At 40.2% G+C, this 22,166-nt stretch overlaps 1 protein-coding gene across 17 annotated transcripts in view; it reads right to left on the minus strand.

The window, feature by feature from the left end:
- DTNA (dystrobrevin alpha) overlaps positions 1-22,166 on the minus strand; it is a 352,090-nt gene that overhangs the window by 73,978 nt on the left and 255,946 nt on the right. For all 17 annotated transcript variants that reach the window (XM_028523840.2, XM_028523841.2, XM_028523839.2 and 14 more), the window contains 2 exons: positions 14,080-14,293; positions 2,710-2,795 (listed from right to left, as the gene is read on the minus strand). In XM_028523840.2, coding sequence (XP_028379641.1) covers positions 2,710-2,795; positions 14,080-14,293 — 300 coding nt within the window. The remainder of the gene's footprint in view (positions 1-2,709; positions 2,796-14,079; positions 14,294-22,166) is intronic.

Genomic DNA, 22,166 nt, shown 5'->3' on the forward strand with positions numbered 1-22,166 from the left:
ACTACACAGCATGCATGCTTTGCTCACTGATTGTGGGGGCTTTTAGTCGGGGATGGGAAGGGATGAGGGAGAGCGCTGTAGCAGTTCTTGAAATACATGATTTGCTTTGAATTCCTGGACTTGCAAGAGAACTGTAAAATTTGACAGTTGGTAAATATCTTCTTAAAAACTTAGTCATTGTACAGTATCTCGAGCTTTGTGGCAGTGCAGACATTATTATTGCTTACCTAACAATCATTCCCTTCATCTTTACTGGCTCCAAAGTTGCCCCAAGCCTAAGGGAGGACGGTGGTCCTTCCCAGGCCCGGAGGTGAGGGTGGATTACTCCATAGTCTTCATGGTCCTTCTGTAGTAACTGGCCTGTGATGCCTGGGTAATGTGGCTTAGGGGCTGGGGACCTCTGCAGTGAGCTGCGACTCCTGAAACTGCCCTACCCATTTCCTTCCCAGGACAAGGACAAAATCCTGACACTGAGGAAAGCTGAGTACAAAGATGGAAAGCTCCAGAATTACCCTGGTTCATGAAAGACTCTGAAAACTCTTCTCTCAGTTTTCCTCAAACTTACTTTAATAGGGGACCCTTTCATCCAGGTACCTATTAATATCACATGGAATAAGTATTTGGAAATGTTTCTTTAGACTTAAAAAGAAAAAAATGTCTCTAGTGCCCTCAGCATAAGTGGCCAGTTGTGACATGAGGTCACCAGGCAAGACCCTCAGGAGTTTTGTCCTTGGCCTTGCCTCACGTTGCCAAACTTCCTCTCCCCTGCCTGACCCTGAAGGAAGGCCTCCTGGATTTCACTGACATGATTTTTTTTTAAAGCCACATTGGTTCTGTCACCTTCCAACTTAGCTATTATCCCTCAATCATGTACTGATGTAAGTAGTTTTGAATTTCCTACACCTTTCATGCTAACTAAAGAGAAACTAAACTGACCTTTGTGAAGCCTGCTAGGGCTCCTCTGAAAGCTGACTGCACTTGGCCGTCCCCTCAGGGGAGGTGCCCGGAAGTGAGGGAGGACACATGGTCACGTGGGGCTCCCACGTGCCTCCCACTCATCTACTGCTGCACGGACAGAACTCGGCCTTGGGGCGAGTGTGGGGAAATTCTAAAGGAACAAAGGGTTCGTTCCTCTATCTTCCTTCGTTCTCCTCCTCTTGGTGCATCCAGAAGTACGAGATCACATTAGAAGAGGCTGTGAGTCACAGATGATGCAGCCAGGAAGGACTGAACAGGTATCTAACATTTTAAAATCCCCAAGTTTAGGATGGAAAAGGAAGGTGAGGACTAGAGAAGTGAAGTAACTTCCACAGGATAATTTGGCACATTAGTTACAGGACTGGGTTTCCACCTGGGACTCCTCGTTCCCATCACAGTGCTCTTTCTTATTCAGCGACATAATAAAACTTATAATATTTAGGGTAAGGGAATGGGTTAAATGGAAATTTTCCTTTTAGTAAAAGGTGAAAGATTTATACAATCTGAAGAGAAACCAGAGTATGAAATTTTCTTTTTAAACAGTAGCATGAATATCATTTTAAACTAGTTAAATATGGAAATTCTTTCTCCCTGTCTCTACCTTAGGCCAACTGAAGCAGAAATTCTGGGCGTGGGATCCAGAAATCTGTAAGAGCACTCCAGGGGATTCTACACACACTAGAATTTGAGAACCACTCAAAAGTCAGGCTTCAAGGCAGTGAGGGACAAATACCATATGATATCACCTTTAACTGGAACCTAAGCAACAAAAGAAAAAAGCAAGCAAAATATAACTAGAGACATTGAAATTAAGAACAATCTGACAGTAACCAGAGGGGAGGTGGGAGGGAATAATGGGGGGAAGGGTTTTCAGGAACAACTATAAAGGACACATGGACAAAACCAAGGGGGCGGGTATGGGAGCAAGGGAGGGGGGTAGGTTTGGCTGGGGTTGGGGGGAGTAGAAAGGGGGAAATGCAGACAACTATAATTGAATGACAAAAAATAATTAAATCCTGCTATGATTGTAGCTATGTGATTTACTCTAACTCTGAGTCTCAGCTTCTTTACCTACAACAAATCAACCAACCAACTAAGCAAGCAACCAAAAAATTCCTACTGTGTTTTTAGTTTAAAACTCTACCATGTTTAGTGACAAGAGATACATAGAAATCCCATAATCACTTGATATACCGTGGTGATCATGTTTTTCTTGGCATCCAGTTAATTCTCAGTCTGCAGTGTCTCTGTGCAGTCACTACACTTCCTACCCTGGCAAGGCTCACTTTGGGATGGTCGGGGTTTCTCGTGACTTGAACAACTCTGGCTGAGAGGAATGAAGAAGCATGATGGGGGCTTTGACTTTGGATTACCTAATAAGCCTCCAAGTCCCTATAGTGATGGACTTGACTACAGGGCAGTGCGGTACACCGAACTTGAAAGAATGTATATCTTACTTTAACATTACAGGGTCTAATTGGTCATACTTAACAAGTTATAAATAATAGTAACCTGTAAGTAGAAGAAAAATGTTAAGTTCATGAACACTTACCTAATTTGAAAATATTTCTATGACAAAATCCAAAGATCAATGAAGAACAAAAACGATCGTATTTCAAATAACTCTCATACACGAGGAAAGTCACAAGCGGGCAGGGACCTGGCAGGAACGGGGGAGGGAGATGCGCTGTGCAGGAGGGGTGAGCAAAGAGGTGCACGGGGGTAACTTACATCTTAATTTGTCCATGATCTTCCCTCCACACAGTGTGGCTAAAGCCATTTTGACCGCAAATACTGAAATTTTGCCATGGCCTTCCCTGTTTAATGATAAAAAAAAAAAAACAAAAAAACTGAGCAGGTCATTTGGGGAACTTGCAGTAACAAGGTTTGACATTTTCTGTGCTGTAGAATTCACAGGATGTTGTAGCTTCATGGATGACATGAATACATCCACTTTAGAAAAGGTTATGAAAACAAGCCAACACACATCTCTGAGAAATTGTCTGGTTAATATTTCCTTTTTTTCAAGAGAGAGCAGACTCTTCAAGTTATTCTTCGTGCATGTCAGCTTGCTTGAAGCACGGACTGGCAGCCAGAGGGATATGTGCCATTTAACCATGGATTAAAGTTACTGAACGTGATTTTCAGTTTGGGTTTTATAAATAACATTATGCATAATGATTCCAGCATTTCTATAATTGATTTAAACAATGCTTCAGAAAAAAAAATAGTTGGTTTTTTTTTGGGGGGGGTCAGAGAATTCCTGAATTTTGTTAGGATAAATATGGGGAATTTTTAATCATACATTTTTTTCAACTATCATTTCTTTCCCATAAGCCAACTGTACTTATGTTGATACTTTTGCTTTTTAAAGGGGGTTAGCATGGTAAAAAGGCAAAAGTAAGAGCTGTTTGAATAGTTCTCCTTCTCCCTCAGTGACACCAGAGCTGCCAAGTCTCCATCGGTTGACAAAGTATAACTAACTTGCCCTTCACAAAATGTGATACAAAAGGCATACTGCAAGAAATATAATATTTCATCTAAATGATTTTCCAATTGGTGTACCCTATTTTTTCTTATATCCTTGGAATCAGAAAGTATATCATATTAGTAATTTATTGCATTGATAGTTGCTACTCTTAAGAATGATCAAGGAGTTATTTAAAATTATCACATGGCTGAAAGGTAAGTAAAGTCTGTATTGACCAGGGCTTAGTATATGGAATAAATCATTTATATAAATAAGATTCACAGAGCTGACATATTAGGAGAAGAAGATGTAATACATAGTTGTGTCTTTGTTCCTTAATAGACTTCAGAGAGATCATTTGTTACTCATCTTCGTTGCTGTTATTCTCAGCAGAGTATCTGAAAGACACCTTACCGGGATGCAAAACTGACTGAACCCTATGCTCATTACTCCCCCATTTATATTTTTAAGCCTGACCATAAGACTACCTAATTATTTATTGGAAATCTTCACTTGGATACCCCACATCAAACCAAATGTGTTCAAAATGGAACTCATCATTGTTACAGAGATTTCCCACAATACTCGAGCCAATCCTATTACTAACCTGCTGTTCCTTCTATTGTCCTTCTTCTGGTTGTTAGAATTGCCATGTACCTAGTTACCCAAAAGTGAATCCTGGGGTAGGGGTCACCCTTGACTTCTTGCCCTTCCTCAATTCACTACCACCCTGACTGCATGTTTAAGGGACTCAAATATAGCTCTTCATTGTATATTGAATTCGTTCTCTGCTTTCCACTCCCACTGCCGTATCTCCCATTAGCTCTTGCTTTAACAGTGTAATAACCTCTTCAATGATCTATTTGAAAGCTCACATCACAGATTTGAATACGGTTTCATTATTTGAAACCCTTATTTCCTCTGTTTGCCTAAGGACTTGGTTCCAGCTTTTTCTGTCTTCTCCACTCTTATTTGCTACCATTTCTGTTGCACTCCACACCACAGTCCCACCATTTAAATGTCCCTGCCCCTCCTAGCACGGTCTTCCCGGGACTCTCCCACCTATTTATCAACACCCAGCTCAACAGCACCATTCACTCTGTGCTGAAAACAGTCCCCCACCTCTGGATATGGAGGCAATTGTTACCCCCTTCACTTTTACCTATTTGTGGCACTTACATACACAGTGTGCCCTTGGTTTGTTTGTTTACATGTATGCATGTGACTCCACTCCACACCGAGAGATCTTTGCAGGCAGAGACCATCTTCCGAGTTAGGTGAATTTCAGTGTTTCGCACCGTCTCACACAGAGCTACTGCATGATACATTTCTTATATTAATCAATGTCTATTAATCATTATAATTGGTGCCCCTAGAATGTTGAATGACCACTCATTATATTGTTTACTAATTTTAGAGCAGGCAGCTATAATATAAATGCAATGATTTTGTAAAAACCACCCTATTCAAAATTATTCCATGCCTCCTGCATTCCCAATTGCATTGCATGGACAACTGGAAATATCAAAAATTGTATTTTAGGAAATAATTAGTTCCTTTTCCTAAACTGAAATATGGTTCGAATAATGAGAACAGGAAAGTCTACAAAAGTGTGGAGCAATAGGATAATGTAGAGATAAAGTAGTCTTCAAAATGTAAAGAAATTGAAGAGCATTATATATGAAACTTCAAGAGCAATATGAGTTTCTTTCAATGAGTCAGAGAGAATAATTTAACTCAAGAAAGAAAATAGACCACAGATGATGCTGGAACAAAGCATTCTCCGAAGGATGAAATGATGATAGCTCACGGGTGAGTTCTTAAACCTTAGCTTTTAATGAAGAAGATCATAGGGAGATTGCCAGTCCTATATTGTTCCTGGAAAGGCAAGATTAATGCTATTAAATCCAACAGTGGTTGTATCAGAGCTATTCTGCTAAATTGACATAATAAATCTAGATAAATCACCAAGTGGAGGGCAGCTCAATGAGAGTTTTGCAGGAACTCAAGGGTGAAATTAGCCCACTGGAATGTATTGTTATGCAAGCAACTGTGCCAGATTGCAAATGTGACCCCTGTCAGGAAGAAGGATTCAGGGGGTGGCTGAGTTCAGACCTTGCTCAGTCCTGGCATTGATAAACCTCTGAGGAGTTTGAGGAATGAGTGGAGATGACTGACTGCATGATGGCGAATGGGTATGCCAAAGACTTAAATAAAAATGGATATCATCATCATTATTATTATTATTGAACATTTTCAGTAGATACCACAGGGTGGAGGAAAGGGTGGCAGAAAGGGAGAGACAGATTTTCTAAAGGCCTTTGACAAATTCTATGACAAAGGCTATTACTTAAAATTACCAGGGGATCAGGGTGCTTATTTTTTTTTGTGAAAAAAGAATTGGCATGAACAAAAGAAGAAAGGAGTAGGAAGAAGCTACCTATATCACAAATGGAGAAATATAAGAGCTACTCTCATTAGAAATGGTCCTTGGTTGGGGCAGTTTGATTCATGAACAGTCTGAAATTCCATAAATGTCTAGGAAGTGAAAAGTCAAGCTCATGAGCATGGATAGCAGGAAGCTTTCAGGAGTCTTGTGCAAATGGGCAGGAAAATGGCCTATTCTTCTAATGTGAGTCTGTACACACAATGCCTCTAGGAGTAAAGCAGTAAAACCAAACATATAAAATGTTGGCTGTCGGCCACAACTCAGGAAGCAGACCTGCCCGAGTGTGCCAAGGAAGAAAAACACAGATTGTCCCTAATGCTGCAGGCCAAACGGCCTCTGAAGGGCAAAAGCAGGAAGAGCATTAGAACAAGTCTATGCTCTTTTCTCGCTTTTATGAATGCTATTGCAGCATACCTTCAAGTTCATGTGCAATTCTGATGGCCGCTTCAGGAAAGATGTAACACAGCCAGCTGTGTCTGAGGTTCTGTGTACTTCAGGGGTAGCCTTAGAATCAGTGATCAATGACGTGCACCCATAAGATTTTCTTTGTAAATACAGGCTGCTAGTGCAGCTGATTTTTCAATAGTGTAAACGATGCAGCGAAAGCTTTAAAAAGAAATTTATCTATCATTTTTATTAAAAGAATAATTTTATTTCTAATGTAAAAATTTTACTTATTTTAATATTTCTCTTTCCATGCAGAGAACACAATGTATAAAGAAGCATCCATTACTCTCCCCCACACTACTTGTTTTTTGTCATAATGGAATATATTTCATTCATAGGCCAATTACCCTGAAGGTTTTACTTATGTAAATTTTCCTGTTCTAGCTTGATGTCAAATAAAATCCAATTATATTATTATGTTGGTATTTAAGTAATACCTAAGAGAGTATTTAAGAGAACCAGCAAATTATCAAAGGTATGAACTGAAATTGCTTCATAAATCAATGCTTCTTTAAATCTTTTATTTCCTTTTATGTTTTGTTTTCTCACTGTGAATATTTTCAATTTTTTCTGAGGGGCAACTGATTGAAAATAGAAACAAAAAAACCACTTACCCTTGAGTTAATATACAGAGATTTTCAGAGTGTCTGTTTTAAAAACATGGATTATTACAAAGTTTGACTCATCATAGTAAAAAATGAGCAACTGCATTATGCTGAGTTTTTCATGAGTTTACAAAGAGACAAACCAATTCATTTTAACTGAGAAGATAGTACCTTTAGGAAAAAGTTGCTGGGGGTGGGGGAGTCTGCTTCGACAAGAAGGAAAAACAACACATAGATATACGTAGGTCTGGGATGGTAGGCTGAATTCAAAGCAGAGTGTACATTTTCTGTAAATTGCTAAGAGAGTTTCTCTAAGTTGAAGTTAAAGAATCCCATGATAAATTTCAGGTCTTCAAAAGTGAGATTTGAATTCCAACTGATTCTTTTGTGAATAGACTGAAGGAATTATTTCTCTATGTAAGGGTACTAAAATCGATGCTCTTCTACCAACTTTCAAAAAACACTCGGTAAGCATTTTTGATAAGCCAAGGCACAGCGCGCAAACCGCTCTCTCACTTCCTCCTCTGGCTTCTCCACCTGTGAGTTAATTTGTTCCTATGGATCCTTCATTTGGTAACTCAATAGATACTTATTGACAATCCTTAAGAGGCTGGAGGTATTTATTCATAGTGTATCAGGGAGAAAAGTGAAAAACAACTTTAATATGACACATTTTCACAAAAAAGCAGGGACTTCATCTTACTCGTCTTTTATTCCCAGCTTATCGTAGCACCTGGCACATAGCAAGCTCTTTAAATAAAATTAATGAATGCACAAGTAGAAAGAAAATTTCTGACTTAACCAGTTATGTTTTATATTGAGGAAGTCTAAGTTTTTCAGTAAAATTGCAAACATTGATTTTACAGGCCCTAAATATTAGATTGTACAGTCATGTGATACCTTGAATTTAGAAGTGGTCACCTACATAAAACGCTTGCTTTTGGGATAGTGAAGTTAACAGGTGAACAGAAGAAACCGTTCATTTGGCCCTGGCATCTCTGATGTTAGCAAAACACCTGAAACAAAATTTCCCATAGCGCTGGGCCAGGTGAGTTTGCCAGGAGTTTCTCCAGAATGGAAGGGGCCAATACTGTTGACATTGTCTCTCCTACCTCCATGAAATCCCATCTGCCATTCATCTGAAATATAAGTCTGACAGAAATATGGGTGACATTGGGATGTTCAATTTATCTACAGTTGTGAATTTTCTCCAAAAAGTGATTTCATTTTAGCAACATACAGGAATCTTGGGATAAAATATTTTCTACCAGAACAAAGTTTTAGTGACTAGATGAGAATGTTCTATGGATATCTTGAATTTAAGATGTGCTTAGATCAAAATCACTAAGCCAATTAAGCACTACTTTAAATATCTAGTTTTAGCCATAAAGACAATGAAAAAGAAAGAGAGAGGAAAACATTTGGTTTCTTCTCTTTTTTCTTTGCCTCTAAAGCGAACATATGCTTCGTCGTCACATAGAGAAATGGCTGTGTACTTTGTAGTACATCTTGCATTAAACACCAGAATCATTTTTAAAACTCAAAAGGCAGGAGGATTTTGGCAGAGTTCCAGGATTATTTCACATCCATCCATCTTGATAGGTGTTGCGGTCCCTTTCCCAGCGTCAGGGTGGGGGTGGGAGGCTCAGCATGGGAATGGATGTTCAAATGGCTCAGTGAGGTACCATAGGTTAGACAGAGAGGAAAATACCAGGATTCTGTATTCTCTATGAAAGACTGTTATACAGCGGGTTTGGAGTTCTGGATGGCTGTCATAAAACTGACTCAATCTATAATGTGAAGCTTGTTAAGTCCAAATATTTCTTTCATATACACTCTGTCAAACATGTCTAAATTCCACAAGCTAAAAAGGTTAGAAATGTGACTGTAATAATAATATCCTGTAATAAGCATGGGAAGCCTAGGGAAAAAAGTACATTAATTCTTATTAAAAAAATGAAACAGAAGGCATGAACGGAACTGAACACTAACTGCTTCCTGAGACAAAATGATTTTGATTTTTTCTCCACTTACCTCAACCAGTATCAAACTGTATGACCTGCAAATTATTTAACCTCTTGTCTCAGCTTCATCACTTACTCAGCCTGGAGAATTATAATATAGTACCAAATTGGTAAGATTGTTGGCACACAGCAAATGAGGAGTGTATCTTAGCTATCACTACAGGTATTACATTATTATCATCATTAGAGAATTGGCATTAAGAATACAGCTGGACTGCCCAAAATAAAAGAAATCACTGTTCCTTTTAATAGTTATTATTGTCCTACTATGAGTCTTGAGTGGCTGAATATATGTGAAAATAGTATTTGCTAAAAACAAGGCCACTGTCATATAATCTACTTCATGAGGAAATATCCTAAGAAGAAAGATTCCCCCGAACTGAAATGAGATTAAATTAACAGACTAAAGTTGATGCTAGTCTTTCCTACGGGAGTAGGAAGAGAGTAAGACAAGTATATTGAAGTCTTTTGTAAAAATAGGATAATGTACATTAGTGATCACAAACATCTGATTTTCTTCTCTGTAGAGCAGATATAAAAACAGAGGATATGAATCTAGGTGATAGAGCAAACTTGGATCTACTAATCTTGGTAATGTACTGGAGATCAAGGAGGATTTAACCTCAGAAAAAGAAGGAAAAGAGTATGACAAGAGCTAAGGAAAGTCAACCTTTGATTTTCATTCATTCATTCACTTGGTGATTCACTATGAGCTGGGTGTTGTATCAGCGGCTGTGCATACAAAGAATAAGACACGGGAGGCAGTCAGATAAGCAGTGAGACACGCACTATAAGAGAATAGCAGAATCAAGTGAAGTGGGCAGTGGGACCCGGGGAAGGGCGATTGACTAGGCTGTGAGAGGCAAAGGGTTCCACTATTTACCAGGTTTTGTGACCTTACCTCTCAAAAAGCCATCCTTTAAGAACTATTTTCAAAGTAACAATTATACCTTAATAAAGCTGTTTAAAAATAGTTATTTTCATCTTGTAACTTTCTGCCATGTTATTTTTCTTTTGTACTTACAATTAAAAAAAATAACAGTAAAAGTCCTTAGAATACTTCAAAGAGATCCCTTGCCCCCAAAGATGTGAACAAGAGGTGAGAGAAACAGCCAATTTGTCAGTGGATCCTACAGGAGGGAGCCCCAGGTCCAAGGCTCCCGGCAGCCAATAGGGGAAGGAGGCAGCCAGTTCCTGAAGTGCAGAGAAGGAATAAGACAAGAGGAGGAGACTGGCTCAATTCTCTGGCTATTTGCTAATTGTAGGGTAAATGGAGGCAGTCTGGCTTCCTCACCCAGGTGTCTGGGTAACCAAGGGAAGCAGTGTTCGCATAACCTTGAATGGGTCTGATAAGTAGTGTTCTCATAGCCTTGAGACTGGGTCCAGTGAACCGTTCCCATAACATGAAGTGGGCTCACATGCGCATTATTATGCTATGTTATATAATTTTCTGGCTCAAAGCTGGCTTTGTTTGCCTCCAGTACTTAAGCAAGTAGGGGCTCCCTGCTGGGTGTCATGACATGTGCTACGCTGGGGAGCAAGGGACACACTATGTGCCATGCAGAGGGGACAGGTGACACACAGAGACTTGCAGACACATGCACAGAGATACGCAGCTTGCAACATGCGTGGCTCACCCACCCGTAAAGAAAGGCACCTCATGCATCCCCACAGCTCTGCTCATTTTCTTCAGTCTCCCCGAATCTGGAGTAGACCTGCCAGTCCTTGACAGGCCGAAACACACTATTATTTTCCTTTCCTCTCAGCCCCTGTTCCCTCTTCTAACACTCATTTTTCCATCCTTCCTAGTGCATCCCTGTATTTCCCCGGAGACTGGAGAGACATTAACTTCTACGTGTAGAAAGGGTCTGCTTAGAAGTTGGTTTTAGAACTCAGTTGGTAATGTCACTGGATGACCCCTTCCTAGAAATACAGCCATTTTTTTAGAAGGAAAATCAGGAACAACCAAAACCTTTTAGACTTGAAAGACTGCCTAGACTACCTATTCAGTGACAGAATAGCAAGTATGGACATAGGTCACTGGCATCAAATACTAGGTCTTAGCACTCTACCAATCAGCTTACACATACAGCTATATATTAATGCTCCTAATACATAATCTCCTAAGAGGCTGACTTGGCCAGACAACAGGGAAACCTTGGAACCAGGAGGCTGTCTGTGGTCTGTGGTAAGTATGCCTATTTACGAACTGAGGTCCAGGTGTCTTTTAGGGAGAAAAGAGGGAAATGCTACTCTTGGAGAACTATGATTATGGGAAGGCAAGTCTGGTTCCCAGGGATGCACTCAAGTGAAGTGGGTTTTGATCTTCATTTCAGGCCACTTTCTTGACAGAGTCCAACTAGTTGGGTGTGGTCAATTTTAAGGTACTGCCAAAATAACAACCACATTTCTTTGAATCCAAGTTCTTACTCTTCATGAATTTAAATTGCTGTAATGTCCTTCCTTTTCAATGATTTTCCTTATTGTTTAATTGATTCTAGAGAGAGGGGAAGGGAAGGGAAGGAGAGGGAGAGAAATATCGGTGCAAGACAGAAGCATCGATTAGTCGCCTCCTGCACGCGCCCCCACAGGGATCAAGCCCGCAACCCAGGCATGTGCCCTGACTGGGAACTGATCCTGAGACCTTTCAGTTTGCATAATGATGCCCAACCGAGCCACACCGGCCAGTGTTCCTTTTTTATTTTTCACATCGGCTCTTTAGAGTCCAGGTTCTTAAGGTATCTCCTACTCTTATTATTTTGGATTTTGAGTTTTTCTTAATCATGTTGATTTAAAATACAGCATATAAAGGAAAATCTTAAATATTTCAGTGATTCTATAATAGCTACAGCACATCCTGGATCTACCAGTACCAGGCTCATTCACATCTACCAGAACGCAGAGGCTCCTTAAACAGCTGGGTCTGTTATGGGAGAAGTGGTAGGAAGTGATGTTAGACTTCCATACTAGTTCTCCTTTGGATAAACTGGACTTTACAATGATAAAAAATAGAATCAGACATTCATTTTATTCTTGTTTCTTTTCTTATACTCACTTCTAAGTTGTATTTTCAAGTATCAGTACTTCCTGATAGCTTATATCACACATTGTCTGAAGTGTGAAAAGCCACTTGAGGGAAAATTTGAGTATCAGTACAACTGCATACACTCATTTGCCATGTCAAAGGACAGAGGGTGGAAATACCTCAGCCTGGGGTCTCTATGTGAACGTGTCTGTACATCTCTTCAGTGAGATCTCTTCATGTAGATGTGTTTATAAATCGACTCCAACGAGATAAAGGGCCTTCCTATCTGTATGAAGAGTAGGAACCAAACAAACATTTCTCCTGAACATTTGTGTGAATTGTTTCTGACCTTGGTATAGTTCTTAAGCTTAGCATTCATCAACCTTGAAATAATTCAGTCATATCATTATAGTTATTTAGAGAACATTGTACCTCTATTTTTTGAAATGATCTTCCCAATATTTCTAAACAAAAGTGAAAAATCTAGCCCTCATAGTTCAAGTCCCATATATTTTACAAAATTCCCCTTCCTTATTATTAATCTGGCACTGTTTCTGTATTTATAGAGTGAGTCCAAATTATTATTTTTTAACTCTGATTCCTTATGAATCCTTTAGCAACAATACTCTGAGAGTTAGCCGGAAATTCTATTTCCCTTTTTACATTTCCATTGTTACACTTATAACAAGTCCCCTAAAGACTTGAGTGGCAAGTCTGAAAGCTGCCATCCTCTTGTTGAGGGGACAGGATAGAAATGCTGTTAGAGAAATTCCATGGCCTTGTTCCACTCCATTACCTGTCACGTGGGAATCATGGCCTCGGTACCTGCTCTGCTCGGTTACCATAGTGATTAGCCCAAAGCAGTACACCAGCTCTGAAGTCTGCATAGACTAAGCATGGAGTCTATGCCACTGCAGTGCTTGTTTAAAATTGTTTCCTTCAACTTGAGAATTTTTCAAAATATAAGTGTCACAGAAACAATAATGTACACTGGTCAAAGTGAGCTGTATACTGGTCAAACGATTCTGTTACTACTCTAGGTAGCAGAGTGACAGCTGGTGACTTTTGTAAGTGAGTGGCATAATAACATTAGCCTGGCTGGATTATCTCCAGTGATGGGCTTAAATATTCCCAGGCATTGGACAGACAATGAGACTGAGAATACTCTTCTGAGAGCCTTAAAATGGGATTGTTGAAAGGTCAAGTTAGTAATTTTCCTTTTTAATATTCAAAACCAGTAGTGAAAGTGGAGGCATTGATACATCTAGACCATGGGCTATCAGCAAGAGCCCCTTCGAAATTTTAGGTGATGATATAATTCAGGGGAGTTTTTGTATTTCACAAGGCTGCCACATAGGCCTTGGAAAAGAAATCTTAGCTGAATATCTAAATACCCACTCTGCCACTAAGAGTCTGAGAGTGTTAGTGGCACTGTCTTTGTGCCTCAGTTCCTTTATCCATAAAACGAAAGATTTGGTAGAACAGTCTTTAAGATCTCAGCCAGCTCTGAAATTTTCTGACTCCATGAGGGGAAATTAGAAGATAACGAGGCTGAGTTTCCATTGTGGTGTGTGGACAGCGTCACTCTGTTTTATGTGGCACGTTATCAACCAGTCCATTTAATGCAAGTCACAGCTACTCTCACTAGGTGGTCAAGAAACCCTTTCCAGTCTCTCACTGTTTGCTCTAGGGTCCTGTCACTTCATCCGAGAAACACTGTCTTAGGCAATCTGCAAAGAAGAGAGTTGAAAACATCCTCCCTCTTCATGCTTCATTAGATCGCTTCACAGGCATGCCACCATACAACACTTTCAAGCTTCCGTAGCTTCTAGATGGGATGAGTTAAATAAAGGTCAGGATATACAATACAACTGTACTTAATTTCCTATGGCACTATTTTACTCTCTCGTCTTTTCCACAACATTTAAATTTTATGTTAAACACAGAAAAACTTTATTGGAATAAGTGTCTGATCAAGAAAAATAGAGGTGGTAGGTTACCCAAGAAAATTATTTGCAATAAAGACCAAGAAGGACAAAGGGAAACATGTAAAAAGCAAAAGACATTCAGAAAGCACTTACGGATCAAAGGCTGCCAACAGGAAGTTGAGCAGCAGGCTGATGGACTGCTCCACATGGATTTGGTGAGTGGTCGGCATCCGTTTGTTGAGCTGGTAGAAAATGGTGGACAGCACAGCCTCCAAGCGGGCCACACTAAGTTCTATGTTTGGGTCCAGGTTGTTGAGAGCATTTTCCCGCAATGCCTCAATGACATTCCAAATGTCCACCAGGTGCACTGTATGCAATTAAAGCAGAGTGAACACATCAGCCCAAAGTGCAAGGAAAGGTAAATGGATTATTTTACATGCATCACCTGTCAAGCACCTCAGAAGCTTTGATATGTACTTGACTATTATTGTAGGGGTTGACGTAAGTACATGTACATAGTGCGTAATTTCAAAGATTTGGTGTACGATGTATAACAGCAAGCAAATGAATACCACAGTATATAGTTACTTCTGGTCTTCATCATGACCCTTGAAATACAGCTATTGTCCCCATGTTACATGTGAGGAAACAGAATCAGGAAAGTTAACTGACAAAAAAAAAAAAGGTCCTAGTCTAGTCAATGGAATACTGGCATTTGGGTCTAAGCCTATCTGGCTTCTTTGAAAAACTGACATAAAATTAACATTTAACATTGTGTGACTTGAAGGTGTATATTGTGTTGATTTGATAAGTTTATGTATGGCAATCTGATCACCACCACAGTGTTAGCTAACACCTCCATCATGTTCCATAATTACATTTTCTTTTTGTGGTGAGAACATTTAAGATCTAGTTTTTCAGCAGCTTTGGAGTAGATACTACTTGTGATTACAGTTAACAAGTCTATCTGGCTTCAAGCATTTTTCTGTTGCATATGCCAACCCCTAAAAAAAAGGAGAGAAACAACACAATACTTAAATTCTTGAATTCTCATATTTGGAAGGATATTAAGACTGCATTTGAGAATTTAAAATATTTTCATTTATCTATTTCTAGTAGTAGAAGGTTTGAAATAAGAAAGAAGGAGGCAGGAAGATGGGAAAAGGAAAAGTTATCGCTACAATGCAGCAGCTGAACTAAGTCACAGATCACTTAGCTATGCTGGTTAAGAACAGTTTTTTGGTTACATTATCTAGTAGCTCATTTAGCTTAAGTCATGGCTACTTTTACTAGGATAGTCAAGGAATCCATTTCTATTCCTGTTTACCCTGAGGTCTTGTTATGACATCCCAGAAACCAGCACCTCAATTAAGATAATGAACACATCCATGACCCCTAAGAGTTTGCTCATGCTCCTCTGTAATTCATCCCACTTCCTGTCCCAGGAAACCACAGATCTGATGTCAAGATTTTCTAGAATTCTGTATAGCTGAAATCATACAGTGTACTTTTTTTCTTGGTCTGGATAATTTTACTTAGTGTAACTATTTTGAGAGTCATCCATGTTGGTGGATATATTAATATCATAGTTCTTTTTGGTTGCTGAATAGTATTCTGTTATGTGGAGACATCGCAATTGGGTTGTCGACTCACCTATTGGTGGACGTTTGGGTTCTGATTTTTTGTGATAAAGAATAAAGTTGTTAAAACAATCATGTACAAATCTTCATGTATAAACATATGTGTCCATCTCTGTTGGTAAGTTCTTAGAAAGAAGTGGCTATGTTGTGTAGAAGGTGTATATTCAATTTTTTGAAAAACTTTCGAAGTGCTTTCCAAAGTAGTTGTACTATTTTACATTCCCATCAACAGTGTATGAGAGTTCCAGTTTCTCCACAATTTCATCTAGTTCAGGGTTCACTTTCCTTTACACTTTTGCATTTGAAAATAAATGTTGTCTTTGTCAATGAAGTACAGGTTTCAGTCCATGAGAAATGTGCACTCCACACATGCTTTTCCACCACCAGCTCCCAAGCTTTAGTCTCCTACATCTTTGCTGATTTCTGACACTATGTCAACCCCCCCCCCCCCCCCCCCCAAAAAAAACTAACATCTCTTGAACCCCTGGATCTGGAGTCCAAAACCATGGACTTGGAGTCCGAAGACCTAGGTTCAAGTCTGGCTTTTCTACTACAAGTGCATACCCTCTTAGCCTGGAAGGCTTAGAGCCTCACTGTTCTGATTTAGGAAGTGGGTGTGGTGCTCCTTAAATGGGAAACGCATGAAGTTGTGAGCGGTAGTGCCTGCTCCACAGACACAATACATTATACGTGAACAAATGAATGACGTGTGCCGTGTAAAAAAACTTTTTTTGCCATATTGCTGGTTTCTGGCAGAGGAATACAAATCGCTTTTACAATGAATTACTTAAATGTTAAATTTGGGTAAATTCAGATTTATGTATTCCAAGTTGGTGACCTTCTATGTGTATCACACAACACATAAATTATTTGTATTTCTAATGTTATTTATCCAATTTTTTAACTTAGCAACCAAGGCACTCCTAAAGAAATAGTATCTACAAGTTGAATTTATTTATTTTTGAGGAAAAAAGCTGGGATTCCTACCATTATTCCCCACATAGTTGATCTGCAGATCCTCTGGATCTAGTCCTTGGGGATGGATGGGTCTGGGTGCAGGGCACAGAAAGAGCAGTGATGGAGAGGTCCGGCCTGTCATCCTGATTGGTGTCTGTGCCCAGGGCACCATGGGAAGTAGGTTGCTCACCTGGTTCCTGGCTATGGGTTATGTGAAGCAGGCATTGGAGAAGAGGCACATGACCATGAACTTGAGCACAGGGGTGAGATGGCTACAAGCCAGGAAAGGGAAATGGCTGCCGGGGGAGAGAGGAAATCTGGACGCCTAGGTATTTCCTGGTGAGTCTTTGAAGGGCATCAGGAGGCTCCCAGGATTCCCAGTGGTGGAATCATACAGGCTCACAGAAGCAGCCCACATGTCCCTAGGTGTGTGTATAGGAGGGTCCCTCAGGACTTGCAGCCTCTGCTGGCCAAGCCTACACTCATCGCCTCCCAGCCAAACCCACTTTTCCTGGTGTTCCCTGCCCTGATGAATGTTCACCCCCACCCCCTTCCTTCTCCTGCCCCAGCAAGAGTCTGGATTTCATCTCTGGATCCTCATATCTCACATGCTGTCAATGACTGAGTCCTATGGACTTCACCTCCAAAATATCACTTCAATTCCTCTGTTTCCACGGATTCTTATTCCCATCACCCAACGTTATCAGCATTATCTGGTACTGGTTGACTAAGTCAGTTCTTTCATCCTCAGTCTTTCTCCACTGCAATTCTTTCTAAATACTGTAGCCAGGGTGGTATTTCCGAACTGCATGTCTGACATGCAGTCTGCATGTCTTGTATACTGCTTAAAGTCCTTTAACAACTCCTCATTCAGCTGAAGTTCGACTCTTTAACAAGGCTCGCAAAGTCCTTTTTGATCTGGCTCCACTTCTCACCTGTCTCATCCATCGTGCCTTAATGTCAACACCTCGTCAAGGACGTCTTTCTGGGTCTTCCACTCTAGACTTCCTCCTACATGATGCCTTAGGGCCCTGTTATTCCCCATTATTCAGTGGACTCTCTGCAGACCAGGTTGTCCGTTTCCCCGCTGCCTTGTACGTGCCACCGGAAGAGACTCTGTTGTGATACCTGTTTTTACCTCCTGCCTCACACATCGTAGGAACTTAATAAGTATCTGTTGGCTAAGGAAGCACATGACAAGAAAGTGACTCCACAGTGAAAACGCATTTGATTGCTAAGGGGGCAATACAGTAAAGTCATGAAGAATCACAAAAGCCTTGCTTTGAATCCTAAGTATGTCATCTATCACATTACTTGGCTTCTATGAGTCTTCATCTTACAAAAGCAGGGCTAATAATCTACCCTCAAATGATTACTATGAAGATTAAATGGGGCGATGCCTGTAAAATGCTTGGAATAGGGCATGCGACCTAAGAAATGATAATACAGACAAAATATTTAGAAATCATATGAAAGTTACTAAAAATAAATATATTCTATATTTGTGTTTCCACACATTTAAGGCCTCAATATGAGGAAAAATGAAATACTAATTGTGGCTGTGAGACTATATCATTATAAGTGACAAGTAAAACCAGGGTTCATAATCATGTGCAAGGCGCTGTGGCAGGGCGTGGGGACTCAAGGGGAGACAATGCAGACGTGGCCCCTGACTTAGGGAGCTAACCATCTGAAAGGGACACAGTCGTGATTCACAGTCACACCAACAGATAACCAGAAATTATGACTTACTGTCACATGCAGGGTGCTAGGTACCAAACTGGATTGTGTTGTGGTTGTGAAGGGGCCAGAAGTACAAGATAAGGCTGCAGGAACACTGTGGCCACGACAAGAATTTGGGTCTTTGTGTGGAGAGTGTGAAGACACATGGGAGAGTAACACGCTCAGAAATGCAGCTTAACCAGGCCCTTTCTGACTGGCAGGGAAGAAAGGAATGGAGGTGGGCGGGCAGGCGTGTGGGAGTGGCGGCAGCTCGTTGCTGTAGTCCAAGTAGGAGATGGTGGTGTTTTGCATGGGGTGTGGCAGTACACAGGGAAACTGCAGTCACGCACATCATACCCTTATGTGTACTTGTTTTCCAGGAATGGCAAAGAAGGAGGGATACAGGCTTTGTGATCACAAACATTGGGTTTCACTCCTGGCTTCATTAATAACTGTACAACCGTGAGCAAGGCATTTCACCTTATACACTTATCTTTCCATTTTAGAAATGAGGAAACTGATACCAACCCGAGGAAGCTATACAAGTGCTGACCACAGGGCTTGGCACATCACAGGTGCTCAACGAATGATAGCTATTCGTGTTGAAATAATTGAACACCCTCTGATCTATAGCCATCCGATGTTATTATTAATTTACACGATTTGTGAATCTGAACCTAAATTTTAGCCCAGTCTTCCAAATTCAATAAACTAATTAACATATAACTGTGCATATATTATGTGAATTCTACAGAAGCACAAACCACAATCTCATCCACAAAAGCACATGTTATTCAGGTTAGTTGTCATAAATTCTGAGTTAGTGGCATTTGAATTGGTTTTACTGTATTTGATAGAGACCTGGTGAGGGAGACCCTTTTTCATAATGGTTTCTTGGGAACTTTTTTAAATTAGTAACTACTTTGGGAGGTGCAGATCACTGTGCAGGATGCTGTAGACTCCCAGGCAGTCAGTTGGATTTCCACTGGTTTTCCTCTCTAGCTGTGACCTTGGGCAAGTCACTTAACTTCCTTCTGTACATTTTAGTTTCTTCATCTGTAAAATGGGGACAGTAATGATTCCTCTCTTACAGGGTAATTTTGGGGATCAAATGAAGTAATCAATGTAAAGCACGTCACACAGTATTTAGTGCATAATAAGCATAATTCAATATCTACTAATTATTCAATATCTACTAATTATTATTGAGCATCACAATTCCTTTGCTGAGTTAAATAAGAATGCTAAGAAATGTGCTGAGTTGAGAGACATTAGGAAGTTATTAAGAGGTCTGTTTTAAAGTCTGATAGTAGTATAAATATGTTGCCTATAGTTGAGTTATCAAATCTTTTTAGCAAAGGACATCTAGGTTTGCAGCAGTGATGATTCACCACTAGATGGCACTATGCACATTTTACTAAATAGTCCTCAAGCTGTTAAGTGTCCACCATAAAGCACCTGCTATTAGGTATAGGCGATAGGAAATGGAGTTTCCTCATCCATATAACTGTATACTTTGCAGTAATATACTAGAAAAGGTAACAGTTTACATAGTGAAATTAGTTAACATTAACTACATCAAGAATAAACAAAAGGTGTTCTTAAAAGTGGAATTTAGTATGTCATAGAATCTTGGAAATAATATTAGTGTTAATTGTATATATTAATTATTAATACCTCACAGTAGCTTGTCTTTATAAATGGAAATAGACAAAACTTCAATAGTTTGTCTTAAATCCAAGAAATCTCTTGTTGAAAAGGGCTATGGGGTGTTGTGGTGGGAGAGGGGGATACCACACGGGTAGAGTTTTCGAATCTCAAGCAATGTTGCTGATGTGTTGCATTATTATAGTAGGAGATGGACTCTTAGTTCATAGTTAGAGATGCCTTAAATCCAAGCGTCCCTGGGAAAGTACAAAAATGCCAAACTCATTTGCAATGAATAGATATGACTGGTGTCATAAACTTTATTAGAAGTCGTGGAATCACATAAATAGGGTAAAATACAGAGGAGAGGGTATAGAAAGTATATGAATATCAAAAGATAACTTCAGGATTGAGTCCATCTCGTGAATTAGCACAGGGCTAGCCTTCTCTGGACCACATCACAGAGACTAGGCCCAGGTCAGTGAATCTAAGCATGATGTCCTTTTCCTAAAGCATGTAGAGATCCTTTCAAAATTCCCAAGCCCAGACTCTACCACTGCCTGAGTCCAAAATTTAGAAGGGTGGGCAAGGGCTTGGCAAAACTCTCCAGGTGACTTTGCTAACCCCATGTTCATAAGCCTCTAGAAGGCTCTCAGATGGCTTGCGGCTAGGAAAGGTCAATGAACAATCGTCCTACAGTGATTTCCCTTCTGTCATTTTGGAGGAGTGGTTGTCAGCTCTGGTGGCACACTGGAACCACCTTCAGGGTTGGCAAACGGCTCCCCAGTGATTCTGCTGCAGCTGGTCTGGACCACACTAGGAAGTTCAGGGAGTTAGGTCTGCTAGGAATGCAGACTCTCAGGCCCCCCACTCAGACCTAGAGAATCAGAATCTGCCTTTTAACAACACCCCAGTTTATTTTCACATTAAAGAATGAGAAGCAGTGCTCAAAATCGATAGTTTTTATTCCTCTCACATCAAGACAGGCTGCTATGTCTTATTAGGTTGTGAGGTGTGTTTCAAGAAGCTGGTAATTATCAATTAATTTCTACATTTTAAGCATGATTTATGTAATTATGTATATACACATTGTTATAGAGGGGTTTGAGATTTTTGTAAGAAGGTCACTCATTGCATTATAATGTGCTTTCTTAATTATGCAAAAAGGAAATTGTGGTTGGGCTGGGAATTGAGGATAATTTGTTGACATACCAGAGGGACTGCATATGCCTTTGGGAACACAGACACATCCTCCGGCAGTGTGTGCACTGTGTGGTGTGTGTGTGTGCGCGTGCACCCATGTACGCACCCTGTCAACCCACACTCGCTTTGCTACTCACGCTGCAAGTGATGGGACTGGTGGCTGAGTTGTTGCTATGACCTGTTTTCCCATTTCTGAGACATACAGGTAAAGGCAGACTTGACTTACTCATCAAATCTTAGAGTAAAGGACGCAGGGTGTGTCATGTCTCCTGAAAACTCATCCAGTTCTCTCCTCCCTAGACCGGGTTCCTGACCTTCAAGGTGATTTCTGGATGAAATTTCCACTGTCACCAAGCTCTTCAGAATAGGAGAACCAAGTTCAGGTGGCATTTCTGATTAGTTTATGTTGTGGGTTTGAAGTGCCCAGTGGTGTTTGTTCACAAAGCATATTCTGAAAATGTTTGTCGGCTTGGAGAAAAGTTAATTATGGTAATTCATTTTTCTAGTTACCCAATGAAGTTTCAGTGTCCTTGCAACTAAAAGATGAATACACGGATAATCATTGTCTTTTTCCGGTGACAGCTCTCAAATGGAACTTTCATTCAGTATTCTATGTGCCAAATAGACTTTAAGTAAAAATGCTTTTAAGGACCTTCCTCAGTGGGCCAGGCAGCCACAGGGTGGGGTAAGAGATGGTAGGGAGAGAGGCCTATCACCTTGTGAGTGTCGGAGTGACTCTAGGTTTTATCTTTAGACTCGCTCCCTTAGGCCACTGACTAGCTGTCTTTCTTAGCCTTCCACTCCAAAGACAAAAAACTTTATTCATAAAACAAGCATTTATGTAGCCCTTATTATGCAGCAGTACTGCACTGGGTTCTGGAATTAGCACGGGGGAGACAGGTGCTTTCTGACCACACAGAGCTCACAGGTGGTACAGAGCAGAGATGTTCAGCAAACAAGCGCACTGAGCGTGCCACTATCATAATCTATTTTCTCTTATGGAGAAAAAAATGGGCTTAGCAATATTAGACTTAAATTCAAGTGTTTCTTTATTTGTATAATAGGAATAAT

Source organism: Phyllostomus discolor, chromosome 9, assembly GCF_004126475.2.
Source record: "Phyllostomus discolor isolate MPI-MPIP mPhyDis1 chromosome 9, mPhyDis1.pri.v3, whole genome shotgun sequence".
NCBI lineage: Eukaryota > Metazoa > Chordata > Mammalia > Chiroptera > Phyllostomidae > Phyllostomus > Phyllostomus discolor.